General features: G+C 45.9%; 1 protein-coding gene across 1 annotated transcript in view; it reads right to left on the bottom strand.

Annotated features, from left to right (window-relative positions):
• Nucleotides 1-5,545: 5,545 nt before the first annotated feature.
• LOC137341324 (melanin-concentrating hormone receptor 1-like) overlaps nt 5,546-24,489 on the bottom strand; it is a 44,012-nt gene continuing 25,068 nt past the window's right edge. The window contains exons 2-3 of the mRNA XM_068004450.1: nt 23,229-23,360; nt 5,546-6,579 (exon numbers count right to left, since the gene is read on the bottom strand). Coding sequence (XP_067860551.1) covers nt 5,546-6,579; nt 23,229-23,360 — 1,166 coding nt within the window. The remainder of the gene's footprint in view (nt 6,580-23,228; nt 23,361-24,489) is intronic.

Here is a 24,489-nt window from a genome sequence, read left to right on the forward strand (position 1 = left end):
GTTCGCCGATGGTCCTGCTGATGGGTTCGCCGATGGTCCTGCTGATGGGTTCGCCGATGGTCCTGCTGATGGGTTCACCGATGGTCCTGCTGATGGGTTCGCCTCTGGTCCTGCTGATGGGTTCGCCGCTGGTCCTGCTGATGGGTTCGCCTCTGGTCCTGCTGATGGGTTCGCCTCTGGTCCTGCTGATGGGTTCGCCTCTGGTCCTGCTGATGGGTTCGCCTCTGGTCCTGCTGATGGGTTCGCCTCTGGTCCTGCTGATGGGTTCGCCTCTGGTCCTGCTGATGGGTTCGCCGCTGGTCCTATTGATGGGTTCGCCGCTGGTCCTATTGATGGGTTCGCCGCTGGTCCTATTGATGGGTTTGCTGCTGGTCCTATCGATGAGTTTGCTGCTGGTCCTATTGATGGGTTTGCTGCTGGTCCTATTGATGGGTTTGCTGCTGGTCCTATTGATGGGTTTGCTGCTGGTCCTATCGATGGGTTTGCTGCTGGTCCTATCGATGGGTTTGCTGCTGGTCCTATCGATGGGTTTGCTGCTGGTTCTGCTGATGGGTCTATTGATGGGTTTTTTGTTGGGTCTGCTGTGGGGTCTGTGACGGGTTGCTGCTGGTTCTGCTGTTGGGTTTGCTGCTGGTCCTGTTGATGGGTTTGCTGCTGGTTCTGTTCAAGTTCCGGTTCTGGTTCTGTTGATGTTCCAATTCCAGTTCTGTTGATGTTTCTGGTTCTGTTGATGTTCTGGTTCTGGTTCACGTTCTGTTGATGGTTTTGCTGCTGGTTCTGCTGCCGTGAACAAGCTGTTCCCAAAGTGGGAAGCAACAAGGTAGAATAACACATCATTCTTAAACTCACAAATACCATGATGCTACTTCATATTTGTAAATCAACTGTGACTGGAGCCAGGCAGAAATCCATTCCCCAAGATACTCTGGTTAATATCTAAGGCTGTGCTTGCCCTGGAGTCAGTAGTCACCATAGGGTGTGACCTAACTACCCGAGTAGTGACTAACAAATTCAATACTGTCCTCTGAACCCCATATTTGGTGCCATTTCTATCCAAGGTGCACCACTTCCACCTACACATTTGGGAGTTGTTGTCCTTGCTTCATTATTTGGTCATGGGTAAGACAGTAATTCTGTTTTTATTACATGGGTTTCCATCCCATAATTCTGTCTATTTAAGATTGTGCCACTGATTGAAAGTGCATGTATACATCACATTCCGTTTTCATTAGATGGGGCCTTTTTCTAGATGTTTTGGAAATGCGTGCCACACATTCTTCTGTCAAAATGGCAAGCTAGTGGCTTCTGGTCATGGTCCATCTTCCCCTGATTATTGGTGCTGCAGAGTCAGTCTATTTATAAATAGAACCGCAGAAAGCGAGCAAGGGGAGGAGAGAGAGAATGAGCGAGCATGAGCTAAAGAAAGAGCACGAAAGAGAACGAGAGATAGAAATGAAAATTAAGAGAATGAGACAGAGTGAGAGAAACACAGTTAAGGAGAAAGCAAGAAAGGCTGAGAGGAAAGACCATTTTAGTTTGCAGTTCCATCTGTGTTTTTACTGAGTGAAAGTCAGGATTAATGGGGAGGACAGTCTCACTTTTGTTAGCCCACCCGTGTCGAAGACGCAACACCAGCACCCACCCCCCTTTTGCCTTGCACCATCATGCCTGTTGTCATTTAATCACGCCTGCCCTCCACCCGATCACAGACCTTTTCCCCTTGTTCTTTCCTCCCCCTCCCCTTTTCCCTGGCTCTGCATTTGCTTAAAAACTGTTAAATTTCCAACTTCTTCCAGTTCTGACAAAAGGTCAGTGACCTGAAAAGTTACCTTCGTTTCTCTCTCCACAGATGCTGCCTGACCTGCTGAGTGTTTCCAGCATTTCATGTTTTTATTTCAGATTTCCAGCAGTCGCAGTAACTTGCTTTTGTACCAGCACTTTTTAACCCACTTGAAGCCCTGAATAGTACAGATCCCTATCTGGATATATTTTGGAAACCATTGTGTCCCCTATCCCCTCAACGCAGAGCTTTGTATACTGGAAGGACATATCTGATACTTGGGCACATTCGCACGCCCAAATAAAATGAAGGGATAGAAATTTTTGCCCTTGTAAAGCAGAGCAAATTCTCATAAAGCTCTCTGAGCCTGGAGCATTAATGATACTGATTTGGTGCCTTGAACTTCAAGAAAAAGCATCGGGCAAACTAAGTCTTTTTTTGGGAAGGTTAAAAAAAGGTAATTGTAAACAATTTTACAACACCAAGTTATAGTCCAGCAATTTTATTTTAAATTCACAAGCTTTCGGAGATTTTCTCCTTCCTCAGGTAAATGTTCAGGATCTCCTTGAAGCCTACGCATTTATACATATTGAATAATACATGGTGTTTACAGACTGCCCCTGCAACTGCCCGTTGCCAAGGCAATCACCGTGTTCAGACAGAGAGGTGTCATCTGCAGAACCCCCGAATACACATTCAACAAAAAAACAAACAGGGAAAAAAAACAGAGAAAAAAAAACACAGAGAGAGGCAGAAACATCCGGAAGGCAGAGAGAGCCAGCAAATGACCCATTATATTAAAAACAGATAACATTTGTTCGCTGGTGGGCAGTCTCACTTTTGTTAGCCCACCCGTGTCGAAGACGCAACACCAGCACCCACCCCCCTTTTGCCTTGCACCATCATGCCTGTTGTCATTTAATCACGCCTGCCCTCCACCCGATCACAGACCTTTTCCCCTTGTTCTTTAAAAACAGATAACATTTGCAAATGACCCATTATATTAAAAACAGATAACAAATGTTATCTGTTTTTAATATAATGGGTCATTTGCTGGCTCTCTCTGCCTTCCGGATGTTTCTGCCTCTCTCTGTGTTTTTTTTTCTCTGTTTTTTTTTCCCTGTTTGTTTTTTTGTTGAATGTGTATTCGGGGGTTCTGCAGATGACACCTCTCTGTCTGAACACGGTGATTGCCTTGGCAACGGGCAGTTGCAGGGGCAGTCTGTAAACACCATGTATTATTCAATATGTATAAATGCGTAGGCTTCAAGGAGATCCTGAACATTTACCTGAGGAAGGAGAAAATCTCCGAAAGCTTGTGAATTTAAAATAAAATTGCTGGACTATAACTTGGTGTTGTAAAATTGTTTACAATTGTCAACCCCAGTCCATCACCGGCATCTCCACATTAAAAAAAGGTAAGAAGGGCTGTCTGTTATTTTTGTTGCAATTAACATTAATTACAAGCGACGGGGTGACTGAAGCGATCGATGTCATCAAGTTACATGTTTACAACGAGATGGAATAAAGATTGCTGAGCGTTTTTTCATAAAGGTGCTGCCCCTTTAAAAAGTTGGCCCTAAAGTGGCACTGTGGTGTTGCGCATTACATCACCAGCACACAGTGTCACAGAGGGAGAGACTAGGAACTGTGGAGGAGCAAAGAGACTTAGTGTCCGTGTACATAAATCACTAGAAGCTAGTGCACAGGTCCAAAAAGTAATCAAAAAGGCTGATGAAACGTTGGCCTTTATCTCAAGGGGACTCTAACACAAAGGGGAGGAAGTTATGCTTCAGTCGTACAGAGCCTTGGTCATATCCTTGGAGTACTGCGTTCAGTTTTGGGCACCGCACCTCAGGAAGGAAATATTGGCCTTGGAGGGACCACAGCGCAGATTCACCAGAATACTACCAGGGCTTACAGGGTTAAATTGTGAGGGCAGGTTGCGTAAATTTGGTTTGTATTCTCTTGAGTTTAGGAGGTTGAGGGGTGATCTAATCGAGGTATTTAAAATGATAAAAGGATTCGATAGGGTGGATACAGAGAAACTATTCCCTCTGATGAGGTAATCCAGAACAAGGGGACATACTCTTAAGATTGGAGCTGGTCTATTCAGGAGTGAAATCAGGAAGTACTTTTTCACACATAGGATAGTGGAATACTGGAACTCTCCTCCCCCAAAAGGCTGTGGGTGCTAGGTCAATTGAAATGTTCAAGTCTGAAATTGATAGATATTTGTTAGGTAAGGGTATCGAGGGATGTGGATCAAAGGCGGGTAAATGGAGTTAAGATACCAGATCAGCCATGATCTAATTGAATGGCTCGAGGGGCTGAATGGCCTACTCCTGTTCCTATGGGAGGATGCAGATTTGACCTCCACTCCGTTCAGTTGCTGCTCTGATCTTGTATATACAGGATGTCACTGAACAAGAAGAGTTGCATCTCCCACGACAGGGATGCCTGACATGGAGGTAATCAGTAGGCTGCTGCCACCTCCCCTGAATAAAGACTGACCGTGATGGTATTCTTGGAGCAGGCCATCTGCCTGCCCCTTTGGTGGCTGAGATCCCACCAGGACCAATAGTTGGAGAAAATACAAAAACAAAAGGTTGGTACAAAGTTAAATTAATTTAAGAACTAAGCCTGGTGTGACTTGCTCATAACTAGTGACAGGATGTGACCCATCAACAGTCAGAGTCCATGGAAGAGTAAAGCCAGTCGTCCTATAAATAGTCATTTAATTGGCCATGACTCTCAAAAGCCTTGCAACGTTCTTAGAGAAGGTGCCTGTCACGGACAGAGTGAAGCTTTAAACCTGTTCTGGGTCAGGTATAAACAGCCGCTCCCCAATGTGATTGGGACTATCTCCAACCACAAGGCTGACTGATGTAAATAACTGATTACTGGGCATTCATGGGACCTGCCTGTCACAGATGGTCCCATATTTCATTAAACACCATGGACCTGAAAACACCAATCAAACCGGAGCTTGTGTACTATTTCATTACAGCCACAATACTACAATAACTAACACTGGGTAGATCCTACAGCAAAAGCACATGAACCACTTTCCAGCCAACATATGTGTTTACAATAAATCTTTCCTTTCAGTGTTTGGTTGGTTGCAGTTCCATCCTGGGCTTTGCACTCACCACTGAAAGTAATCTTGCACTCGGACTGAACCATCATTCTGTTACCGACAAATTTTTTGATTTTTCTTCCCTTCGTTATAACTGATTGGGCATCTCTTTCATTAAAGTTCACGATCTATACCATCATCAGCCATTTGAAATGTCCCACCTTACTGTCAGGAGATTACTAAACATCCTCAAATTGTATAATTAAAAACACCACAGATTGAATTGTTTAGCCTTTTCCATCTGGTCAATCCAGTCACAGCCTTTACCAGAGTTCGGTTTTGGGCGGGTGGAGAGGGAAGAGACCAAGGTAAGGAAATTCCTCAGAGCTGCTCCTGCTCCGCTAACATTACTTGACCGGTAGTGCAGTGGTAACCCTGTTTACACGCACAAGTATGATTCCACCATATTTACGGCGAAGTAACACATACGGAGCAGGAACAGCTCTGAGAAAGTTCCCGTTATGTCTTGTGCTCACGAGCGAAGATTTCCTCTGTTTGCTATTCATAACAAGACTGTACACCTGAAAATTAAAATTGTGACTTTGCTGCAAGTGATGAACAGAGGAAATCTTCTCCAGTAATGTTCTCTTCACATCTAAAATTGGACATTGAGCATGTGTAGACCTTCAGTGAACTGCTACTGTTACAGGCAAAGAATTTTGTGAAAATTCTCCTATAAAACGCATCTGTTGAGTCGGTTCACTGGACAGTTTGACGGACGTGCTCCCTTCCGCAACATTGTTATTTGCCTGGAACCGCTGATGGGCAGGGCGAATAGCCATCATAAACTGGTGCTTGAAGGTCTCACTCAAGGCAATGTATAAAAAAGGGTTGATGCAGCTGTTGGCGTAGCCCAGGCTGATGGCAAAGTTGTACGCATAGAAGAAAGCGATGCTTGGCTTTTCAATGCTCAGATGAACCAGTTGAAGGATATAGAAAGGTCCCCAACATACAAAGAAGGTTGAGCAGATGGCCACGGCCATGCGGGTTACTTTCCTGGTTCGCATTCTTAGGCTTCTTTGTGGTAAGGGGGCCACGGTTGTGGACATATGCTGGAGAATCTTGAAGTAAATAACGCAGATAATGACCAGAGGGATGGCAAAGGCCACCATGAATTGGTAAAGTGTAAACCAATAGATATCGGTGGTTGGATTGGGCAGAAGTAAGGCACAACCAACCGTGCCATCTGGCAGTGACATTAATCCAGTGTACAGCCACACTGGGATAATGGTCAAGAAGGACATTAGCCAAACCAAGCAGATTACCAAGGTAGCAACAGAAGGCGTGCGCATGTAAGTAGATTTCAGAGGGTGAACTGTGGCCAGGTAACGATCGAAGGTCATTACAGTCAATATGTACGTGCTGGTGATCTGGCTGTTGCTATCCAGGGTCGTTATGATGGTGCACATGACAGCTCCAAAATGCCAGGTTCCATTACCAACAAGTTGATGAATAAGGAAGGGCATCCCTAGAAGAAACAACAGATCCACTAACGACAGGTTGAAGATGAAGATGTCAGGTACCGTGTGCTTGCATCTGAACTTGGTCTTCCTAACTATGGTGTAGATTACGATGCAGTTACCTATGATACCCAAAAAGCTAATGACCCCAAACACACTTGGCATGATGACGTTGGTGTATGGTGCAAACTGGTCCGAGCCTGAAAGAGAGACAGATTAAGCATTTCCCTTTAAGGTAGCTTTTAGATGCACATTCTTAGTCACAGCATGCTTATTGTTCTGAAGCAACATTTATGTATATGGTACATTTCCCCAGAAAACCACATGGAATCAATTACAGGTTTGGCAATAGCCCCAGACAATTGCGGCATTGTTGGTGTAGAACTGATCATGTTGTGCGGTACAGAAAGAACATTTTCTGTAATTAGCATGCCAGTCATACTCATTCATAGTTTCATAGTTTCATAGTAGGTACAGCACAGGAGGAGACCATTTGGCCCATCGTGCCTGAGCCAGCTCTTTGAAGGCGTTGTCCAATTAATCCCAATTCCCCAGCTCTTTCCCCATAGCCCTGCAAATTTTTTCCCTTCAAGTATTTATCTAATTCCCTTTTGAAAGTTACTATTAAATCTGCTCCCACCACCCTTTCGGCCAGCGCATTCCAGATCATTACAACTCGCTGTGTAAAAAAAGGTTTCCTCGTGTCGCCTCTCGCTCTTTTGCTGAACACCTTAAATCTGTGTCCTCTGGTTACCGACCCTTCTGCTGCTGGAAACAGTTTCTCCTTATTTACTCATTCATGATCTTGAACACCTCTATCAAATCACCCCTTAACCTTCACTGTTCTAAGGAGAACAACCCCAGCTTCTCCAGTCTCTCCACATAACTGAAGTCCCACATCCCTGGTACCATTCTAGTAAATCTCTTCTGCACCCTTGCTAAGGCCTTGATATCCTTCCTAAAGTGTGGTGCCCAGAATTGAACTCCAGCTGAGGCCTAACCAGTGTTTTATTAAGGTTTAGCATAACTTATTTGCTTTTGTACTCTATGCCTCTATTAATAAAAGCCAGGATCCCATATGCTTTTTTAACAGCCTTCTCAACTTGTCCTGCCACCTTCAAAGATTTGTGTATGTGAACCCCAGGTCTCCCTGTTCCTGCACCCCCTTTAAAATTGTAGCATTTAGTTCATATTGCCTCTCCTCATTCTTCCTATTAAAATGCATCACTGCACACTTCTCTGCATTAAATTTCATCTACCATGTGTCTGCCCATTTCACCAGTCTGTTTACGTCCTCCTGAAGTCTGTTACTATCCTTCACATTGTTTACTACATTTCCGAGTTCTGTGTCATCTGCAAACTTTGAAATTATACCCTCTATACCCAAGTCCAGGTCATTAATATATATCAAAAAGAGTTACAGGCCCAATACTGACCCCTGCAGGACACCACTGTATACTTCCCTCCACTCTGAAAAACAACCATTCACTGCTCCTCTCTGCTTTCTGTCCCCTAGCCAATTTTGTATCCATGCTGCCACTGTCCCTTAATCCCATAGGCTTTCATTTTTCTAACAATTCTATTATATGGTACTTTATCAAATGCCTTTTGAAAGTCCAGATACACAACATCAACCGCACTACCCTCATCAACCCTCTCCATTACTTCATCAAAGAACTCAATCAAGTTAGTCAAACATGATTTTCCTTTAGCAAATCCATGCTGACTTTCAATGGTTAGTCCATACTTTACCAACGACCAATTAATTTTGTCCCAGATTATTGTCTCTAAAAGTTTCCCCACCACTGACGTTAGGCTGACTGGCCTGTAATTGCCCGGTTTATCCCTCTCCCCTTTTTTGAACAGAGGTGTAACATTTGCAATCCTCCAGTCTTCCAGTACCACACCCATATGTAAGGAGGATTGGAAGATTGTGGACAGAGCCTCTGCAATTTCCACCCTTACTTCCGTCAGTAACCTAGGATGCATCCCATCTGGACCGGGTGACTTTTCTACTTTGAGTACTGCCAATCTTTTAAGTATCTCCTCTTTATCTATTTTTATCCTATCCAATATTGCCACCAGCTCCTCCTTTACTGCTACAATGGCAGAATCCTCTTCTCTAGTGAAGACGGATGTGAAGTATTCATTTAGTACCTCAGCCATGCCCTCTGCCTCCACAAGATCATCTTTTTTGTCCCTAATCTGTCCTACTCTTCCTTTGACTACCCTTCTACTATTTATGTGTTTAGAAAAGACTTTTGGGTTTTCTTTTATGTTAGCCGCTAATCTATTTTCGTACTCTCTCTTTGCCCCTCTTATTCCCTTTTTTAGATCTCCTCTGTACTTTCTGTATTCAGCCTGGTTCTCTATTCTATTATGAACCTTACATTCATCATAAGCTTCCTTTTTCAGTTTAATTTTAATCTCTATATCTTTAGTCATCCAGGGAGCTCCAGCTTTGGATGCCCTTCCTTTCCCCCTTGTAGGGATGTGTCTCTACTCTGTACCAGAACCAACTCCTTCTTGAAGGCCTCCCAATGTCCAATTATTGTTTTGCCTACCAATTTTTGATTCCAATCCACCTGGGAAAGATCCCTTTTTAACTCACTGAAATTTGCCCTCCTCCAATTAAGCATTTTTTCATTTGATTGTTCCTTGTCCTTTTCCATAACTTTTCTAAACCTAATGATATTATGATCACTGTTCATCAAATGGTCCCCCACTGAAACATGCTCCATCTGCCCCACTTCATTCCCTAGAACTAGATCCAGCACTGTTTCCTTCCTGGTTGGGCTGGAAACACTGGGGGAAAAATTGGATAGGGCCTGTTTTTGGGTGGGAGTAGCATGATCCGTTATTACCCCAAGTTCAATGGTCCCTGCGCAGGCAGGACGAGATTTTCATCAGGCCTGAGGACTCTTCGGCCAATTCGATTCACTCCACGTGATATCAAGAAACGGCTGAGTGCACTGGATACAGCAAAGGCTATGGGCCCCGACAACATCCCAGCTGTAGTGCTGAAGACTTGTGCTCCAGAACTAGCTGCGCCTCTAGCCAAGCTGTTCCAGTACAGCTACAACACTGGCATCTACCCGACAATGTGGAAAATTGCCCAGGTATGTCCTGTCCACAAAAAGCAGGACAAATCCAACCCGGCCAATTACCGCCCCATCAGTCTACTCTCAATCATCAGCAAAGTGATGGAAGGTGCCGTTGACAGTGCTATCAAGCGGCACTTACTCACCAATAACCTACTCACCGATGCTCAGTTTGGGTTCCGCCAGGACCACTCGGCTCCAGACCTCATTACAGCCTTGGTCCAAACATGGACAAAAGAGCTGAATTCCAGAGGTGAGGTGAGAGTGACTGCCCTTGACATCAAGGCAGCATTTGACCGAGTGTGGCACCAAGGAGCCCTCGTAAAATTGAAGTCAATGGGAATCAGGGGAAAACTCTCCAGTGGCTGGAGTCATACCTAGCACAAAGGAAGATGGTAGTGGTTGTTGGAGGCCAATCATCTCAGCCCCAGGGCATTGCTGCAGGAGTTCCTCAGGGCAGTGTCGTAGGTCCAACCATCTTCAGCTGCTTCATCAATGACCTTCCCTCCATCATAAGATCAGAAATGGGGATGTTCGCTGATGACTACACAGTGTTCAGTTCCATTCGCAACCCCTCAGATAATGAAGCAGTCCGAGCTCGCATGCAGCAAGACCTGGACAACATCCAGGCTTGGGCTCATAAGTGGCAAGTAACATTCGCGCCAGATAAGTGCCAGGCAATGACCATCTCCAACAAGAGAGAGTCTAACCACCTCCCCTTGACATTCAACGGCATTACCATCGCCGAATCCCCCACCATCAACATCCTGGGGGTCACCATTGACCAGAAACTTAACTGGACCAGCCATATAAATACTGTGGCTACAAGAGCAGGTCAGAGGCTGGGTATTCTGCGGCGAGTGACTCACCTCCTGACTCCCCAAAGCCTTTCCACCATCTACAAGGCACAAGTCAGGAGTGTGATGGAATACTCTCCACTTGCCTGGATGAGTGCAGCTCCAACAATACTCAAGAAGCTCGACACCATCCAAGATAAAGCAGCCCGCTTGATTGGCACTCCATCCACCACCCTAAACATTCACTCCCTTCACCACCGGCGCACTGTGGCTGCAGTGTGTACCATCCACAGGATGCACTGCAGCAACTCGCCAAGGCTTCTTCGACAGCACTTCCCAAACCTGCGACCTCTACCACCTCGAAGGACAAGAGCAGCAGGCGCATGGGAACAACACCACCTGCACGTTCCCCTCCAAGTCGCACACCATCCCGACTTGGAAATATATCGCCGTTCCTTCATTGTCGCTGGGTCAAAATCCTGGAACTCCCTTCCTAACAGCACTGTGGGAGAACCGTCACCACACGGACTGCAGCGGTTCAAGAAGGCGGCTCACCACCACCTTCTCGAGGGCAATTAGGGATGGGCAATAAATGCTGGCCTCGCCAGCGACGCCCACATCCCGTGAACGAATAAAAAATAAACTTGCAATCTGTGTTGGAAATCACGTTGAACGAGGATTCCACGCAATTTGCACTTTCTACCAGCAGGGGGAAGCTCCAATCTCTTAAAGGCAGGTTGTCTGTTAGAAATCTCTTAAAGGTAGCTGGTCCATGTTATTTGCTGAATATAACAGCCTGCTGTCTGCACGGAGTCTGAACGGAGATCAGACATCGCATACGTAAAGCATAGATGTAGGTCCCATCTCTATTTTTATATACTGATGAGTTAATTTAAAACATTGAATAAAGGTTGCTCACCACTAAATCCCACATCCTCCAATCTGCATGCCAGATCTCACCAATCTGCCAATCTGAGACTCCGTGCACCAAGGTTCTCTGCTGATGCATCAGGGGCCTTGGTGCAAGAGATGGACAGAAGGAGGGACATCCTATATCCGCGGGAGGGGGGGCAGCAAGAGGCCCTCCAGACATACACCCAAAAGGTAGTTGGAGGCAGTAGGGGATGAAGTCAATGCCAGGCACACAGCATCATGAACATAGATGCAGTACAGGAAGAAGTTCAATGCTTTGACATAAGTGGTCAAGGTGAGTGAGGTCAACTGTCAAATGGCTTTTCCTACCATCTACACCACTAGCCGCATCCACTCCTCCACACACTAAACCCCCATCACCCACCTACCAACAAACTCTTTCCATCAGTTCTCAACCCTCTCACGTTTACACATTACCACCGTTGTAAGCTGTCCACCCACAACTCACAGGCCACACACACTGGCAGCTATTCAACCATGATCGGCACATCAACCAGACACACGTCCCGCTTTCTTGCAGGAGAAGCTGGCACCTATCAGGAGGCAGCAAGTGGTGGTGGCATTTTGCCCCTCGAGCCTGTTCCACCATTCGATCAGATCAGGGTGGACCTGTGACCTAACTCCATATACCCGCCTTAGCCCCATATCCCTTAATACCCTTGGTTCACAGAAATCTATCAATCTCAGATTTAGAATTCTCAATTGAGCTAGCATCAACTGCTGTTTGCAGAAGAGCGTTCCCTTTGCGTGTGGAAGCATTTCCTAACATCCACTCCTGCATGTCCTGGCTCTAAATGATAGGCTATGTCCCCGCGCCCTAGTATTCAAGTGTAGGAGACCTCCAAAAACAGTTACAAATGTCTCTGCAGCCAGAAGCAATAATCCAGCCACTAACCTGTAAATCCTGCAATGGTCCCTTTAAATAGCACCAGTGGAGTTCCTCCAGGCACTCCAGGACACTTTCAGATGGTCGGGATTAAGACTGTGCGTTGAGTTGAGCGTTAAGTCTCAAAATGGTGTCTATCACTTTAAATCAGCGTTGCACACGGATTGAAGCCATTTTCTCCCTATTTTACATGATTCCAGCGTTCGTTGTCTGCGCCTGTGCTAACTCCTATACCAAGATGGCGTCTAGCGCATGTCACGGTGGAAACATACGTGCGCATCCAAGACGCCATCTTGGATGTCGAAGAGGCCTTGTAGCGCCGAAACAACGGGCACTACATGGCCCAATTTAGCGTCCACTGTTCCAGAAAGTTCTCTTGAACACATTTAAGGAATTCCTCTCTCTCTTTGTCCTTTAGACTGTTACTGTCCCAGTCTACATTGGGATAATTGAAGTCCCACATTATCACTACTCTATAGTTCTTGCTACTTTCTGTAATTTGCCTGCAAATTTGCTCCTCTATCTCCTTCTCATTATTTGGTGGCCTACAGTTTACACCCAGTAGCGTGATGGCTCCTCTATTGTTCCTTACTTCTAAACAAATAGATTCTGTCTTTAACCCCTCAACTTTATCATCCCTTTCCAGTGCTGTAATCGTTTCTTTGATCAATACTGCCACCCCTCTCCCCTTTCTTTCCTTCCCTATATTTCCTGAATACCTGGTAACCAGGAATAATAAGTCCCCAATCCTCCCCTTCTTTGAGTCATTGCCATTATATCATAGTCCTATGTGGTGACTTATGCCTGCAGCTTACTAACCTCATTTACCACGCTACGTGCATTTATGCAGATGCACTCCAATCTAATCTTACACTGCCTCACATTTGTCCCCTGTCTGATCCCTCCTATTTCTGAACTATTCTTTACTCTAGTGCTATTTGTCCCTTCCAGTCCTCTGTACACCTTGTTTCTCATCTCTGATGTTTCCTCCCGGTGCCCATCTTCCTGCCAAATTAGTTTAAACCCTCCCCCCACAGCACTAGTTAACCACCCCGTCAGGATATTGGTCCCAGCTCTGTTGAGGTGCAACCCGTCCATCTTGAACAGATCCCTCCTGCCCCAGGACTGGTCCCAGTGCTCCAGGAATCTGAAGCCCTCCCTCCTGCACTATTGTTCCAGCCACATATTAAACTGTCTTATCCTATTATTCCTACACTCTAGTGCTTGACACTGGGAGTAATCAAAGATTATTAGCTTTGAGATCCTGCTTTTTAACTTCCTCTCTAAATCCTGAAACTCTGACTGCAGGACCTCGACCCCTTTGGTTCGTTGGTTCCCACATGGACCATGACTTCTGGCTGTTCCCCTTCCCCCCTCAAAATGTTCTGCACGCTCTCAGTGATGTCCTTTACCCTGGCACTAGGGAGGCAACACACCATGCGATCTGACGGCCACCAATTGCTGCCCATCTTTCCGCACACCCGTGAGTCTCAATAAATGTGTTGCTTTGTGTGCCTGTGAGCCAGCCAGCTTGCCCGTGAGCTGCTGCTGGGATTCAGTGCTGTTTATCTTGCACTTCACAGAGAGAAGCCATGGGCATTGGCTGTTTGTAGACGTGGCCATCCCAGCCTCCAAATAGCCATGTTGAAAGGGCCATACAGGAATTTTATAATATGGCATGGTTGAAATCATGAGCTCGCTACATGAGGAATCTTGGACAAATGCTCAAAGCCCATCACTCAACCTTACAGCATGTTGGTGCCATTTTGAGAAAGATCCTGCAGAAGCCCTTACTTGGGATTGTGGAACTTGTCAGCAACTCTTGCTATAAATAATTTGGCAAGACTCTCTTTGAAAGTATGGACTATAACGCAGTGTATCCGAGTCTTTCCTACAGTGAATCACAAGGCCCTTTCTTCCCACCGAAATGTACTGGCCAATTTACCCAACTATTTATTCATCCTGATTTTCGATTCCTGACCCTGATGTGACTTCTAAAGTTATTAAAAACTCTGAGGCAACACCATCCATAGGGGAGTGAGATGCAGTTGGGAGGTCCCAAGCTCTCTCAGCAAAGTGAGCAGAACCTAAGAACTGCCGGAATTTTATCAGGAAAATACACCCCTGCTCCCCTCCCAAAAACATCTAAATATTTACATGGAAAATTAGTTCATCAATCTAAAACCAATTACTGACACTGAATATTACATCAATTTCCTGCCTTTTTCCACATGCCCTATTTAAAGATACACCTGTTGGACTTCATTGAGATGTTGCTTTGGTTACAACATAGAATGTTTTATTGTATTTGGGTAACTGTTGCACTCAGTGATGTTAGATATCGGCAGTGTATCTTTACAAGGCCCAGAGCACATAGATGTCCACACACTCCTATAGACACACACAGACATTTCTACAGATATACATAGACACTTCCACACACACCTATAGATATACATAGACACTTCCACACACACCTATAGATATACGCACAGATACTTCCACACACACCTATAGATATACGCACAGATACTTCCACACACTCCTATAGATATACGCACAGATACTTCCACACACTCCTATAGACACACACAGTCACTTCCAGACATTTCTATAGATTATACACACTGGCATTTCCACACATGAGGAATATGCCTCAATGCCCGGCATATTCCTCACTCTACCATTACCAACAAGGCAGGGGATCAACCCTGGTTCAATGAGGAGTGTAGAAGAGCATGCCAGGAGCAGCACCAGGTGTATCTAAAAATTAGGTGCCAACCTGGTGAAGCTACAACACAGGACTACATGCATGCTAAACAGCAGAAGCAACATGCTACAGACAGAATTAAGTGGATCAGATCAAAGCTCTGCAGTCCTGCCACATCCAGTCATGAATAGTGGTGGACAATTAAACAACTAATGGGAGGAGGAGGCTCTGTGAACATCCCAACCCTCAATGATGGCAGAGTCCAGCACTTGAGTGCAAAAGACAAGGTTGAAGCGTTGCAGCCATCTTCAGCCAGAAGTGCCGAGTGGATGATCCATCTCGGCCTCCTCCCGATATCCCCACCATCACAGAAGCCAGTCTTCAGTCAATTCGATTCACTCCACGTGATATCAAGAAACAGCTGAGTGCACTGGATACAACAAAGGCAATGGGCCCCGACAACATCCCGGCTGTAGTGCTGAAGAGTTGTGCTCCAGAACTAGCCGCACTTCTAGCCAAACTGTTCCATCTACCTGACAATGTGGAAAATTTGCCCAGGTATGTCCTGTCCACAAAAAGCAGGACAAATCCAATCCGGCCAATTACTGCCCCATCAGTCTATTCTCAATCATCTGCAAAGTGATGGAAGGTGTCGTCGACAGTGCTATCAAGCGCCACTTACTCACCAATAATCTGCTCACCGATGCTCGGTTTGGGTTCTGTCAGGACCACTCGGCTCCAGACCTCATTACAGCCTTGAACCAAACATGGACAAAAGAGCTGAATTCCAGAGGTGAGGTGGGAGTGACTGCCCTTGACATCAAGGCAGCATTTTACCTAGTATGGCACCAAGGAGCCCTAGTAAAATTGAAGTCAATGGGAATAAGGGGAAAAATTCTCCAGTGGCTCGAGTCATACCTCGTACAAAGATGCTAGTGGTTGTTGGAGGCCAATCTTCTCAGCCCGAGGACATTGCTGCAGGAGTTCCTCAGGGCAGTGTCCTTGACCCAACCATCTTCAGCTGCTTCATCAATGACCTTCCCTCCATCATAAGGTCAGAAATGGGGATGTTCGCTGATGATTGCACAGTGTTCAGTTCCATTCGCAACCCCTCAGATAATGAAGTAGTCCGTGCCCGCATGCAGCAAGACCTGGACAACATCCAGGATTGGGCTGATAAGTGGCAAGTAACATTTGCGCCAGACAAGTGCCAGGCAATGACCATCTCCAACAAGAGAGAGTCTAACCACCTCCCCTTGACATTCAACGGCATTACCATCGCCGAATCCCCCACCATCAACATCCTTGGGGTCACCATTGACCAGAAACTTAACTGGACCAGCCATATAAATACAAGAGCAGATCAGAGGCTGGGTATTCTGTGGCGAGTGACTCACCTCCTGACTCCCCAAAGCCTTTCCACCATCTACAAGGCACAAGTCAGGAGTGTGAAGGAATACTCTCCACTTGTCTGGATGAGTGCAGCTCCAACAACACTTAAAAAGCTCGACACCATCCAGGACAAAGCAGCCCGCTTGATTGGCACCCCATCCACCACCCTAAACATTCACTCCCTTCACCACCGGCGCACTGTGGCTGCAGTGTGTACCATCCACAGGATGCACTGCAGCAACTTGCCAAGGCTTCTTCGACAGCACCTCCCAAACCCGCGACCTCTACCACCTAGAAGGACAAGGGCAGCAGGCACATGGGAACAACACCACCTGCACGATCCCCTCCAAGTCACACACCATCCCGACTTGGAAATATATCGCCGTTCCTTCATCGTCGCTGGGTCAAAATCCTGGAACTCCCTTCCTAACAGCACAGTGGGAGAACCTTCACCACACGGACTGCAGCGATTCAAGAAGGCGGCCCACCACCACCTTCTCAAGGGCAATTAGGGATGGGCAATAAATGCCGGCCTCGCCAGCGACGCCCACATCCCATGAATGAATAAAAATAAAATCTTTATGACAAACATTTATGAATTTGCATCTTTTATTCCACCAACCACACACTCAAAAACCCAATCATATCTCGGGCTTTTAATTGACGAGCAGTCTGTGAGTGGGCTGCTACAGCTCCTGGAAAAAACATGGGCTGTTTTGCCTGTGAAACGCAGATTGATTTTGGAGCCCACTTTATCCCCAACAAATGTCACCAGCTAACTGTTACTGGCGACAGCTCAGTAAGAACAGATAGAGAGGAAGATGGGGAAAAGGAGAGCGAGAATGTTTTTATTTTATTTGTTCATGGGATGTGGGCGTCGCTGGCAAGGCCAGCATTTATTGCCCATCCCTAATTGCCCTTGAGAAGGTGGTGGTGGGCCGCCTTCTTGAACCGCTGCAGTCCGTGTGGTGACGGTTCTCCCACAGTGCTGTTAGGAAGGGAGCACCAGGATTTTGACCCAGCGATGATGAAGGAACGGCGATATATTTCCAAGTCGGGATGGGAAGTCTTGGAGGGGAACGTGCAGGTGGTGTTGTTCCCATGCACCTGCTGCCCTTGTCCTTCCAGGTGGTAGAGGGCGCGGGTTTGGGAGGTGCTGTCGAAGAAGCCTTGGCGAGCTGCTGCAGTGCATCCTGTGGATGGTACACACTGCAGCTACTATGCGCCGGTGGTGAAGGGAGTGAATGTTTAGGGTGGTGGATGGGGTGCCAATCAAGCGGGCTGCTTTATCTTGGATGGTGTCGAGCTTCTTGAGTGTTGTTGAAGCTGCACTCATCCAAGCAAGTGGAGAGTATTCCATCACACTCCTGACTTGTGCCTTGTAGATGGTGGAAAGGCTTTGGGGAGTCAGGAGGTGAGTCACTCGCCGCAGAATACCCAGCCTCTGACCTGCTCTCGTAGCCACAGTATTTATACGGCTGGTCCAGTTAAGTTTCTGGTCAATGGTGACCCCCAACAGTCAAAACGAAGATTTCCAACAGTCAAAACAAAGATTTTTAACTCCTGGCTTCCCTTTGCACTATACCAAATCAGAGCGATGGCCAGTATACATAGTTCCATATTACCCTATTCTATTCTTGCTCATCTGCTTAGTTAATAATGGTCTATCTCTATCACTATCAGCTACTGAGTTCATTACTGTCTGCCTCCATTATTACCCTACAATATACCTAACATCTACTGAGTTAATAAATATCTATCTCTATCATTACCCAATACCATCACTATCAGCTACTGAGTTCATTACTGTCCATTTCTATTATTACTCTACACTATCCCTACCTGTCTGCACATTATCGGTGTCAGCTGTGGCTCCGTGGGTAGCACTCTTGCCTCTGATTCACTCTCAGGCAGGCGTAAAAGATCCCACAGCACTATTCGAAGAAGAGCAGGGGAGTTCTCCCTGGTGTCCTGGTCAATATTTATCCCTCAACCAACATTACTAAAACAGATTATCTGGTCATTATAACACTGTTGTTTGTGGGAGCTTGCTGTGTGCAAATTGGCTGCTGCATTTCCTACGTTACAACAGTGACGACCCTTCAAAAGTACTTAATTGGCTGTAAAGCGCTTTGGGATGCCCTGAGGTTATGAAAGGTGCTATATAAATGCAAGTTCTTTCTTTCTCTTCTTTCTCTGATGGTTATTACAGTCTATATCTATTATTACTCTACAGTATCCCTACATGTCTATACATCCAATATTTATTAATGTCTATCTCCATTATTACCCTATACTATCCCTATCTGTCTACACAGCTGATGGTTATTACAGTCTATCTCTATTATTACACTACACTCTACTGCCCGTTTACACAGCTAATATTTATCACTGTCTGTGACTAGCATTGTACCACATTGTCTTAACATTTGTTTGCTGCATGTCCAGTTTTCAAATAGATGGTTCAGTATTTGAATAGGTGTCAGCGATTTTTTTTAATGTAAACCACAACAAAAATCTGTTTTTCTTTAAGCCTTAGCATTTTTCCATTCTTCTGTGTCCCATAATTTGGAAGTGTTAAGTATTGAGATTATTAAGGCGTCCAATTAATTTTCAACAGCAGCAGAGCACAACTCAGAACTCAAACTATAATCCCAAACCAGTCCTGTTCCTATCCTACCTTTGTCCTACCTCGATCAACCCCGACCCATTCTATCCCACTGACTGACCTGTTCAATCCCACTCCTTGTCATATGTCCATTCTATCTCCTGCTCCATCCATATTTGACCTCCAGTCCCATTCCAATGCTATCCTTATCCCATCTCTATTCCACACCTTGTCCCATGTCTAGTCTACCTCCAGTTCTATCCCTATCCTATCCTTATCCCATCTCTATTCTATTTCCTGCTCCATCCATATTCTACATTCTATGCCATTCTTGTCTCGCCCACTCCCATCCTTATCCCCCCTCTCGTCTTGTTCCTATCTTACACCTGGATTTGGACTTGGTAAAAGATGCATCTCTATGCAACCCTCCGCCCTGCAGTTCATTTTTTATTTTCTGTGTCAGTCCTTAGTACATCTGAGACAATTGTAACAAGAACAGATCTCTCATGGGTTTGATCCCAGTGACTGCTGGTAGCACAAAGAGGCTGGGAGCAGTTACACTAGGCACCAACCTGCAGTAGAGTCCCCCTAATCTCATGCATCCGGCTACCCTGGTTCAGTAATCGATGGTCAACTCTGCTGGGTAAATTCACTGGCCCTGCCCCCTGTCCCCAGCAGGGAGCTACATTCAATGGGAGAATGAGTGTGAATGAGAGATTCAGTGCTATGGTGTTGTAGCCCTAGCCCTGTTTCCCTCCTACAATTATAGAATCATAGGGCGCTAAATTGGGCCGTGTAGCGCCCGTTGTTTCGGCGCTACATGGCCTCTCTGACATCCAAGATGGCACCTTGGATGTACACATACATTTCCTGTACGACATGCGCCAGACGCCATCTTGGTATAGGAGTTAGCGCATGTGCAAATACCGAATGCCGGAAGCAAGTAAAGTAGGGAGGAAATGCGTGCAATCAGTGTGCAACGCCGATTGAAAGTGATACACACCATTTTCAACCTTAACGCTCAAATCAACGCACAGTCTTATCCCCGACCATCGAAACGTGTCTTACAGTTCCTACTCTACTTTTAAGTGTGGTTTGGCAGGTACTGCCTTACGGGTTGGAAAGTTACAACTCTGGTTGAACAACATTCCTGCCAACCATGGGTGGTCTGCTAGGGCTCCCACTGGGCATTGAGCACGACTGGGAGCATGCAGAGAGGCCACGCGTAGCAGATCAAGCTGCAAGGAGACGGAGGACAAAGAGGTGCAAGGCACTGTGCAGGAGGCCCTACCCGATGAGGGCCTTCCGGGACCAATTCTCTTACCTCAACATGACCGAGGAGGATTGCATCCGACGCCTGAGGTTCACCAAGGAAGCCGTGACTGAGATCTGTCAATTGTTGCGGCCACAACTGCAGCCTCAGAGCAGGGCGAGGACAGTATGGCTTGTGGCTGTGAAGGTCACCGTGGCACTGAATTTCTACGGCTCAGGATCATTTCTGGCCTCTGCTGGCGACATGTGCAACATCTCGCAGTATGCAGTGCACTGCTGCATAAGGGAGGTCACAGACGCACTGTACCACATGAGGAACAGGTTCATCACCTTCCCTCTCCACAGAGACAATCAGAACGAGCGAGCACGGGGGTTCGCCCGCATTGCTGGCTTCCCCATGGTGCAGGGTGCCATTGATTGCACACATATTGCCCTGCGTGCCCCACACATCAACTCGGCCGTATTCGTGAACCGAAAGGGCTTCCACTCCTTCAACGTACAGCTGGTGTGCGACCACACACATCGCATCATGGAGATCGATGCCCGCTACCCTGGGAGTAGTCATGACGCCTTTATCATGCGGCAGTCCAACGTGCCAGCTATCTTTCACCCACCTCCGCAAGTCAAAGGCTGGTTTCTGGGCGACAAGGGCTATCCCCTCACGACGTGGCTCATAACACTGGTCAGGAACCCATGCACATGTGCACAGCAGGCCTATAATGAGAGCCATGCTGCCTCACACAACATCATGGAGCACATCATAGGCCTCCTCAAACAACGCTTCCGCTGCCTAGACCAGTCTGGAGGAGCCCTGCAGTGCATCCCTGAGTGGGTGGGCAGATTTGTGGTGGTTTGCTGCATGCTGCACAACCTCGCCATCATGAGGGGCCAGCCTTTACCATTAGTGATTGCAGAAGATCCTGAGCCAGAAGTGGAGGAGGAGGAGGAAGAGGCAGAGGAGGAGGAGGAGGAAGAGGCAGAGGAGGAGGAGGAGGAAGAGGCTGAGGAGCAGGAGGAGGAAGAGGCTGAGGAGCAGGAGGAGGAAGAGGCTGAGGAGCAGGAGGAGGAAGAGGCTGAGGAGCAGGAGGAGGAAGAGGCTGAGGAGGTGGAGGAGGAGGGGGTGGAGCCGGAACAGCAAACGGCAATTGAACATAAGAACATAAGAACATAAGCAATAGGAGCAGGAGTAGGCCAATCGGCCCCTCGAGCCTGCTCCGCCATTCAATAAGATCATGGCTGATCTGATCCTAACCTCAAATTTAAATTCATGTCCAATTTCCTGCCCGCTCCCCGTAACCCCTAATTCCCTTTACTTCTAGGAAACTGTCTATTTCTGTTTTAAATTTATTTAATGATGTGGCTTCCACAGCTTCCTGGGGCAGCAAATTCCACAGACCTACTACCCTCTGAGTGAAGAAGTTTCTCCTCATCTCAGTTTTGAAAGAGCAGCCCCTTATTCTAAGATTATGCCCCCTCGTTCTAGTTTCACCCATCCTTGGGAACATCCTTACCGCATCCACCCGATCAAGCCCCTTCACAATCTTATATGTTTCAATAAGATCGCCTCTCATTCTTCTGAACTCCAATGAGTAGAGTCCCAATCTACTCAACCTCTCCTCATATGTCCGCCCACTCATCCCTGGGATTAACCGAGTGAACCTTCTTTGTACTGCCTCGAGAGCAAGTATGTCTTTTCTTAAGTATGGACACCAAAACTGTATGCAGTATTCCAGGTGCGGTCTCACCAATAACTTATATAACTGCAGCAATACCTCCCTGTTTTTATATTCTATCCCCCTAGCAATAAAAGCCAACATTCCGTTGGCCTTCTTGATCACCTGCTGCACCTGCAAACTAACCTTTTGATTTTCTTGCACTAGGACCCCCAGGTCTCTTTGTACTGCAGTACTTTCCAGTTTCTCACCATTAAGATAATAACTTGCTCTCTGATTTTTCCTGGCAAAGTGCATAACCTCACATCTTCCAATATTGTATTGCATCTGCCAAATCTCCGCCCACTCACCCAGCCTGTCTATATCCCCTTGAAGCCTCTTTGCATTCTCCTCACAACTCACATTCCCACCTAGTTTTGTGTCAACAAACTTGGAAATATTATATTTAGTCCTCTCATCCAAATCATTGATATAGATTGTGAATAGCTGGGGCCCAAGCAGCGATCCCTGTGGTACCCCACTAGTCACAGTCTGCCAACCTGAAAAAGACTCGTTTATTCCTACTCTCAGTTTTCTGTCTATTAACCAATTCTCAATCCATGCCAGTATATTACCTCCAATTCCATGTGCTCTAACTTTGTTCACCAACCTCCTGTGTAGGACCTTATCGAAAGCCTTCTGAAAACCCAAATACACCACATCCACTGGTTCTCCCTTATCTATTCTACTAGTTACATCCTCAAAGAACTCCAATAGGTTTTTCAAACATGATTTCCTTTTCATAAATCCATGTTGACTCTGCCAAATCCTATTATTATTTTCTAAGTGTCCTGTTATCACATCCTTTATAATAGATTCTAGCATTTACTCTACTACTGATGTCAGGCTAACAGGTTTGTAGTTCCCTGTTTTTTCTCTCCCTCCTTTCTTAAATAGTGGGGTTACATTTGCCAGACCCTTGGTTCTCTAATATTTCTGGAAGGTTTTTTGTGTCTTCTTCCCTGAAGACAGACAAAAAGTATTTGTTTAATTTCTCTGCCATTTCCTTATTCCCCATTATAAATTCTCCAGTCTCTGTCTGTAAGGGACCTACATTTGCCTTTGCCAGTCTTTTCCTTTTTACATACCTATAGAAGCTTAGAGTTCAAGATTAAAAGCTTCTGTATACTGTATTTCAAGATTTTTAAACTTAAATTAATTCTTTGCTTGATTTCCTTTGTCTCGTTGCCTTTTTAAACTTAGGTTAGAATTCTTTGCTTGATAACCTTTATTTCGTTCCCTTTTCCCCACATTTCCTTTGCATTGCTTTTACTATTGGGTCTTCTCTGGTTTTTACTCTTAGTCAATTCGCTGCCCCTTTAACAAAGATGTTCCAATCGCTATTAATGCAGTTTCTGGTGGAGTTACAAATATCTTCAGTGAGTGAGACGGAGCGGTTTTGTATCCGGATGAAATTTAACTCTAACCCACTCCTTACCGGACTGGTTTCGGAGTCTTGTTGTCGATCCATTTTCCGAGGCGATGGATTGGGGGGTGTTTTCTTGCCAGGTTTTCGACTTTTCCATTTGGACGGTGACAAAATAAACCAGTTGAATTAGGAGTTTGAGTCCTGGGAAAGAAAGCAATTAACCCGCAGTGATTTACAACTGAAGGAATTCCACATTTCTAAAATAAACCCATTAAACATCAATAACTCCTGTCCACAAAGCTGTTTCTTTGACTCCACAATTAAATCCAGCCCTTTAAAAAAAAAATCTCAATTCCCAAATCTGAAATTGCAGGACTTTTACGGTTTCTACTGAGGGTACCTTCCGATCCGAAGGTCCTTTTTTGCTTTCCTACCAATAATCTCCTGATTTGCCTTGTCTCCCCTGCTCCTGATTCTCTCGGTACCTCTCAGTCCGCCTTCTCTCTGCTTAATCGGCTCCTGGATCTCTCACCTCAATTTAAAGGGTCTCAGCACCTCGCGTCATCGAGCTGGAAGTGTCATGGGGAAGGGAATAGTTAAGGATGGGGAGGGAAGAATGAGAGAGAGGTAGAAGGATAGGGAGGTGAAGGCGACATACAAAAAGGGAATGACATGAAAGATAGAGGGGGAAGAGAAAGGAAAATAGAGAGGGGAATGTGAGAAAAATAGCAAATGAGAGATAGAGGTAGAGCAGCAATGAAAGTAAAATAGAGGGGGGAATAGAGAAAGATAGAGAGTAGAATGAGAGAGAAAAGATAGAACAGGAATTAGAGAAGAATCGGAAGGGGAATGAGAGAGAAATTTGGGGAGCAGAATGAGAAAGAAGGATAGGGCAGCATTGAGAGAAAGATGGAGATGAATGAGATAGAGGGAATGATGGATAAGCGAATGAGAGAAAAATAGAGGAACAAAGAGAGGGGGATGAGAGAAAGAGGGTGAATGACAGAAAGATAGAGAGAGAGAGGGAGAATGAGGGATTAAGAGAACAGCAGGCCTCCCAAATTTGCAATTGGTTAAAAAAGTGAGATTTCTGATCAAAGAGTGCGAGGCAGATTGCAGATCAATTTAAAAACAACGGGATTTGCTCACTTTTGGGAGCAAGATACATCAATAAAGAACAATGATCCAAACGAGCGAGACTTAACAAGGCTCAAAAAATCCAAATTAGAAAAAAGTACAACAGGGCACAGCTCAGGAGGGGGGAATGGGACAATTCGCACAGAGGATGTGGAATAGTGGGGAATGAAAGGCCATCGCAAATTTAAAAGGG

The sequence above is a fragment of the Heptranchias perlo genome, chromosome 23 (genome assembly GCF_035084215.1).
Source record: "Heptranchias perlo isolate sHepPer1 chromosome 23, sHepPer1.hap1, whole genome shotgun sequence".
In the NCBI taxonomy this organism is placed as follows: domain Eukaryota; kingdom Metazoa; phylum Chordata; class Chondrichthyes; order Hexanchiformes; family Hexanchidae; genus Heptranchias; species Heptranchias perlo.